Source organism: Bos grunniens, chromosome 21 (assembly GCF_055505025.1).
Source record: "Bos grunniens cultivar Pamir isolate PY7600 chromosome 21, Bosgru_T2T1.0, whole genome shotgun sequence".
Classification (NCBI taxonomy): Eukaryota; Metazoa; Chordata; class Mammalia; order Artiodactyla; family Bovidae; genus Bos; species Bos grunniens.
Genome location: NC_141185.1, coordinates 774,060 through 781,105, shown reverse-complemented (window position 1 = coordinate 781,105; position 7,046 = coordinate 774,060). Strand labels below are relative to the sequence as shown.

The 7,046-nt window shown below is 59.2% G+C and overlaps 1 gene segment (V, D, J or C); it reads right to left on the bottom strand.

Moving 5' to 3' along the window:
• Nucleotides 1-1,195: 1,195 nt before the first annotated feature.
• On the bottom strand, nt 1,196-4,387 carry LOC147348829 (Ig alpha-1 chain C region-like). The segment is given in 4 exon segments: nt 1,196-1,645; nt 1,834-2,172; nt 2,355-2,660; nt 3,241-4,387. Coding segments are annotated over 3 exon segments (852 nt in total).
• Nucleotides 4,388-7,046: the final 2,659 nt, after the last annotated feature.

Below are 7,046 nucleotides of genomic sequence, written 5' to 3'. Positions count from 1 at the left end.
ATTGCTTCATCCATTACCCTTGGGGACTGACTCTTGAGAGGGGGGCAATGGCCAGCATTGGCAGGGGTCTCCAGCCCACCTTGGCCCTGGGAGAAGAGAGAGGCAGCCAGAAGGCCATGTCCCCTGGGGGGGCCCAGAAGGTGTCTAGACAAGAGCAGGGGCCCAGCTGCCCCCTTGTGGGGCCCTGGAGCAGGTGCCCCACAGCAGTCATGGCCTGTCCTCCTGGGCTCCATCTCCCCAGGCTTCCCTCCTGCCCAGAGCTCTGAGCAGAAGCTATCGAGGGTCCCTGGGTGGAGGTGCTGTCTTCTGACCCCTCCCTCTGCCCACCATACTGTCCATGGTGTGGGCCACACTTGGGCTCAGGAAGGGATGGGAGACTTGAATCTGGGGGCCAAGCAGGGAGCAGGTGCTGGGCTTACGCAGTGGGTCCCTGAGCTGTGCCCAGCTGGACACACAGAGGGGCCTGAGGCCAGGAGGGGCCTGGGGCAGTGGAGCTGGGCCTGGGGAACTTCTGGGCGCTTGGGCGGGGACTCCCCTAGCCTTCCTGGAGCTGGGTCTGGGCTGCCAGCTTCCTGCACCTGCAGGGCTCAGGCGTGCATGTGTGCGTGTATGTACACAGAAGTGTGAGAGAGAGAACATGTGCATACCTGAGAGCCTGTGTGTGTGTGTGCATGCACCCCTGAGTACACATGCAGAGCAGTGGGGTGTGGGGTGGGGAGAGCTGTGCCTGGGGCTGGGGTGGCCCCTTTCTGTTCTGTCAGGAGTTCTCCTGTGCAGAGGGTGGTGCAGGGCCCCTGGTGTCCAGCCCTCTCTAAGCCTCTCCTCCTCCAGCCCCGTCCTGGGCGGGCTCTGGCTCCCCGCTCTGACTGGCTCGTGCCTGCCGGCTGCCCCTAGAGGCAGCTTCCTGAACTACAAGTGACCGAGTCACCCCTTCCCCACCTCGGGAACCCACCAGGCTGTGTCTGCTTCGCAAGGTTGGCCCTAGCTCAGCCCTCACTGCTGTGCTCACACCCATGTGTGCGCGCGCACACACACACACACACACATGCACAGCCATGAAGGCATGTCCAGCGCCAGGCTGAGGGGACGCTGAGGCCTGGAGAGGGTTGGCGCTGTGGCTTTCCTCGTGGGACCTGCCCCCTCCCAGTGTGCACAGACCCTGAGGAGTACGGACAGACAGGCGGCCACAGGGAAGTGCGGAGCTGCTTCAGGCGAGCACGGAGTTTATTCAAGAGCTGGGGGTGGGGCACTCAGTAGCAGACCCCATCCACCTCTGACATGACCACGGACACGTTCACGTGGGTGGGTTTACCCGCCAGGCGGTCGATGGTCTTCTGGGTGAAGGCCAGGGGCAGGGCCTCGTGGCCCACCATGCAGGAGAAGGTGTCCCCCTGCTTCCAGACCTCGGCGTCCACGCGTAGCACGCTGGTCACGGCGAAGGTGGCGACGCTCTGGCCAGCCTCGGGCAGGGGGCCCCAGGTCAGATACTTCTCGCGGGGCAGCTCTTGATTGCCCTGCAGCCAACGCACCAGCACCTCCTTGGGGCTGAATCCCCGCACCAGGCACGTCAGCGTCACCAGCTCGTTGAGGGCCAGCTCCTCCGACGGCGGCGGCAGCAGGTGGACCTGAGGCCGGAACGTGTTCCCTGCAGGGCAGAGGGGGGGTCAGGGGTCAGGGGTCTCACAGGGAGGAGAGCACCCCTGTCCCCTGGGCCCCCCATGCCTCAGTCTCCCTCTGTGAGGAGTGGGCAGGGCTGGAGAGGGAGGGGCAGGCTTGGGAGGGGGCCTTGTGTGTGGAGTGCCCAGCTGCCCACACGCAGTGGTCCAGGCCCACCTAAGTCTTTCTTGATGGTGGCGGTCAGTGAACTCTTGGACTCGGGGTGAGTGGCAGAGCAGGAGAAAGTCTGTCCACTGTTCCAGGGATCGGCACAGCCCGGCAGGACGCTGGACACGCTGTAGCAGCCGCAGGAGTCACGCTTGGGCGACCCCTGGACGGCGGTCTTCCCACCTGTCGGGTTCCAGGTGAAGCTGGCGCCCTTGGCGCTTTTCAGGCCACTCAGTGTGCACGTGAGGCTGGCGTTGGAGCCCAGGAGCAGGTCCTCGAGGGCTGGTGGCTGCACGGACAGGCTGGGCTCGCAGTTCAATGGGAGACACTCCTCAGGACAGTCAGTCCCTGAAAGAGAGGCGGGGCAGGTCAGTGGGCCCTCTGCCCGCCTCCCCTGGCCTCCAGCACCAGCCCGGGCCCCTCATGGCACCCCCACTGGGGGCTCAACCCCCTCTTGTCTGAGTAGAGGAAAATGGTCCATGCTGGGTCGGGGTGGGAGGACGGGGCCTCACCCCAGCCTGCCCTCTGACCTTGAATTATGCAGGGCACGGCCACGGTCTTGCTGGCTTTGGAGAGGTGCTGCACTTGGCAGGTCACGGACTGGTCTTTTGGGCACAGGCTGGCCGGCAAGGTCAGCTGGCTGCTCATGGTGTACAGGTTCCCGGCCAGCACGGCAGGGAAGTTCCTGACGGTCACGCTGTCGCCATTCTGGTTCCAGGTCACGCTCAGGGGTGCCGACGGGAAGAAGCCCTGGACCAGGCAGCCGATGACCACCTGCCCGGCTGGGTCCTCGTTCCCAAGGCTCAGTGGGAAGATGCTGGGGCTGGTTTCACTCTCTGAAACACAGGGTGCACTGTGAGACAGCAGCCCTCTGCTGACCGGACCCCTCACAGCCCCGCGAACACAGGGCGGCGCCCACCTTTCCTTCACACAGAGGGTGAGTGACTGGCCCAAGGTCGCTCAGCTTGTACGAGGTGCCCCTGGGGTCAGCAGTGCCCACTTGAGTCCAGGCGAGCCATTTCTGAGCATGCCCCTCAAGGCTCTAAGCATGGGGACCACACACGCTCTTCAGATGGGGCCTCTGCGTCAGGCCACTCCCGGGTGGGGGTCCTGGCTGACACAGGACTCTCACTGACCAGCTGAGGCTGTGGGCACTGTAGGAGCCTCAGCTGCCCTCTGTGTGGTGGGCCCAGCTTGCCCTCCCCCAGGCTGTGGGGGATCGTGAGAAGTAGAGAGCGGGCTAAGCAGAGACAGCAGCCTGGGCTTGAAGCTGAGTCTGTGGGGGCTTAGTTTGGCTGTCCTGGGGCTCCGGTGGGGAGGGGGAAGCCTGCCTTCTGTGTCCCCTCCCACTCCCTGGGTAATGTCTCAGTCACACTCCCCGCCCGCCCTCGCCCCCACCCCGACGAATCCCCCCACCTGTTCTCCTAAACCAGCAGTTGTCTTCCGTGGACTACGAGGGTTTTGAGGCTGGAAGCCCAGTAACAAATCAGTCCTTCAGGGCTGCCCCCTGGATGGCCCCTACAGAGGGTGCGGGCTACACCTGTGTTTTCACAGTCCCCTTCCTGTCAACAGGTGAAGGCAGAGGGCAGAGCAGAGGTGCACCTGGGGCTGCGTGGCCCTTGTGTGCCCCCAGGAAACACGGGGTGCTATCTGGCTGGACAGCAGGGCTCTGGGAGCGATCCCTGCTCAACCCACGCCTCCAGGTCAACTCGGGCACTAGCCCAGGCAGCCACATTCAGCCCAGCCCAGCCCAGCCTAGATTAGTGCATTTTAACCCAGCTCAACCCAACTCGGCCCAGGTCAATGCAGTTAAAACCATTTCAACCCAGTTCAGCCCAGTTCAGTACAGCCCAGTTAATCTTAGCTCAGCCAAGGAGAGCCCAGTTTAGACCAACTGAGGGGGGAACAGGCAGGAGGGCTAGGAGTCTCCAGAGGAAATAGGCTGCAAGGGTCAGGCATTTTTTCTCTCTCTCAAGCGGCAGGAGGAAACAGACTACAAGCGTCAGATTTTTCCCTTCTCTGTACAAATTTAAAAGGAGGTTTCTTTCAAAATTCTGTGTTGCCATGACGACACCTGGTTCCACCTGAACTTAGCTTTTCTCAAACCTTGAGCTCACCAACGCATTTTCCTTATGGAAATGTTTTCCTTAAGCTGTGCTAATGAGCTATGTATTTACTCTAGACTCTGCAAGTCGGTTCCACCCAAGACTCAGAACCAACTTGACAAACCAGTATATTTTACCCATGCAAATACTGTCTTAAACTATGTTAATGAGACCGTGTATCTGCTTGGAAACCTGCCTTTCTTTGATTCATGTCAATCGTTTTATGGCCTGGGATGACTTGCTTTGTGTCAACATTGTCTCAAAATGCATGCTGTGGGTGAGGGGCCTGGTGCCAGTCTCTGAGTTTTGAGACATTTCCTTTCTCTAATTAACAGCCTCCTGATAGGCATATAACTTATTCGTAAAGACTAGCAGGGGAGCCCTCTTTCTGCCCCCTTCTGATGTCTATGTCAAAAGCTGTCTCTGTCTCTTTCATACTTTAATAAATCTTTATCACACAAAAGCTCTGAGAGATCAAGCCTCGTCACTGGCCCTGGATTGAATTCCTCTACTCTGGAGGCCAAGAATCCCAGCATCATTCATGGCTCAGCAACAACCTTTCAAGCTCAGTCTAGTTCAGCCCAGTTCAGCCTAGTTCGGCTCAGCTTACCTACCTCAGCCCAGTTCAGCCCAGCTCAGTCCAGTTCAGCCCAGTTCAGCCCAGCTCACCCAGCTCAGGCCAGCTCAACCCTGCTCAGCCCAACCTAGGCCAGTTCAACCCAGTTCAGCCCATTTCAGCTCACTTCACCCAGCTCAGCCCAGTTTATCCCGGCTCAGCCCAGCCTAGCCTAGCTTAGCCCAGTTCAGCCTAGTTCAGCTCAGCTCACATATCTCAGCCCAGTTCAGCCCAGCTCACGCAAATCAGGCCAGCTCAGCCCTGCTCAGCCAGCCTAGGCCAGTTCAACCCATTTCAGCCCAGTTCAGCTCAGTTCACCCAGCTCAGCCCAGCTCAGCTCATCTCAGACCAGTTCAGCTCAGCTCAGCCAAGCTCATCTCATCTCAGCCCAGTTCAGCTCAGCTCAGCCCAGTTCAGTCCAGCCTAGCCCAGTTCAGCTTAGTTCAGCTCAGCTTACCTATCTCAGTCCAGTTCAGCTCAGTTCACCCAACCTAGCCCAGCTCAGCTCCGTTCAGCCTAGCTCAGCTCAGCTCACCTAGCTCAGCCCAGTTCACCTAGCTCAGCCCAGTTCAGCCCAGCTCAGTCCATTTTAGCTTAATTGAACCCAGCTCAGCCTACTTCAGCTTAGCTCTACCTAGTTCAGCTCAGCTTGCCTAGACCAGCCCAGTTCAGCCCAGTTCAGCCCAGCTCACCCAGCTCAGGCCAGCTCAACCCTGCTCAGCCCAGCCTAGGCCAGTTCAACTCAGTTCAGCCCATTTCAGCCCAGTTCAGCTCAGTTCACCAAGCTCAGCCCAGCTCAGCTCATCTCAGCCCAGTTCAGCTCAGCTCAGCTCAGCCTGGTTCAGCCCAGCTCAGCCCAGTTCAGCTCAGCTCAGCCCAGCTCAGTCCATTTTAGCCTAATTGAACCCAGCTCAGCCTAGTTCAGGTCAGCGCTACCCAGTTCAGCTCAGCTTGCCTAGCCCAGCCCAGTTCAGTCCGGTTCAGCCCAGTCCAGCCCAGTTCACCCAGCTGACCTAGCTCAGGCCAGCTCAACCCTGCTCAGCCCAGCCTAGGTCAGTTCAGCCCATTTCAGCCCATTTCAGCTCAGTTCACCCAGCTCAGCCCAGCTCAGCTCAGCTCAGCTCATCTAAGCCTGGTTCAGCCCAGCTCAGCCTAAGCCTAGCCCAGCTCAGCCCAGTTCAGCTCAGCTCAGCCCAGCTCACCTAGCTCAGCCCAGTTCAGCCCAGCTCAGTCCATTTTAATCTAATTGAACCCAGCTCAGCCTAGTTCAACTCAGCTGTACCCAGTTCACCTCATCTTGCCTAGCCCAGCCCAGTTCAGTCTGGTTCAGCCCAGTCCAGCCCAGTTCACCCAGCTGACCTAGCTCAGGCCAGCTCAACCCTGCTCAGCCCAGCCTAGGTCAGTTCAGCCCATTTCAGCCCAGTTCAGCTCAGTTCACGCAGCTCAGCCCAGCTCAGCTCATCTCAGCCCAGTTCAGCTCAGCTCATCTAAGCCTGGTTCAGCCCAGCTCAGCCCAGCCTAGCCCAGCTCTGCTCAGTTCAGCTCAGCTCAGCCCAGCTCACCTAGCTCAGCCCAGTTCAGCCCAGCTCAGTCCATTTTAATCTAATTGAACCCAGCTCAGCCTAGTTCAGCTCAGCTCTACCCAGTTCAGCTCAGCTTGCCTAGCCCAGCCCAGTTTAGTCCGGTTCAGCTCAGTCCAGCCCAGTTCACCCGGCTCACCTAGCTCAGGCCATCTCAACCCTGCTCAGCCCAGCTTAGGCCAGTTCAGCCCATTTCAGCTCAGTTCACCCAGCTCAGCCCAGTTCAGCTCAACTTGTCTAGCCCAGTCCAGTTCAGTCCAGTTCCACCCAGTTCATCCCAGCTCACCCAACTCAGGCCAGCTCAACCCTGCTCAACCCAGCCTAGGCTAGTTCAGCCCAGTTCAGCCCATTTCAGCCCATTTCAGCCCAGTTCACCCATCTCAGCCCAGCTTAGCCCTGCTCAGCCCAGTTCAGCCTAGTTCAGGCCAGTTCAGCCCAGCTCAGCCCAGCTCACCCAACTCAGCCCAGTTCATCCCAGGCTAGCCCAATTCAGCCCAGTTCAGCCCAATTCAGCCTAGTTCAGTTCAGCTCACTTAGCTCAGCCCAGTTCAGCCCAGCTCAGTCCATTTTAGCCTAATTGAGCCCAGCTCAGCCCAGTTCAGCTCAGCTCATCCAACTCAGCCCAGTTCATCTCAGGCTAGCCCAACTCAGCCCAGTTCAGCCTAGTTCAGTTCCGCTCACCTAGCTCAGCCCAGTTCAGCCCAATTCAGCCTAGTTCAGTTCAGCTCACCTAGCTCAGCCCAGTTCAGCCTAGTTCAGTTCAGCTCACCTAGCTCAGCCCAGTTCAGCCTAGTTCAGCCTAGTTCATTTCCACTCACCTAGCTCAGCCCAGTTCAGCCTAGTTCAGCCTAGTTCATTTCCACTCACCTAGCTCAGCCCAGTTCAGCCCAGTTCAGCCTAGTTCAGTTCAGCTCACCTAGC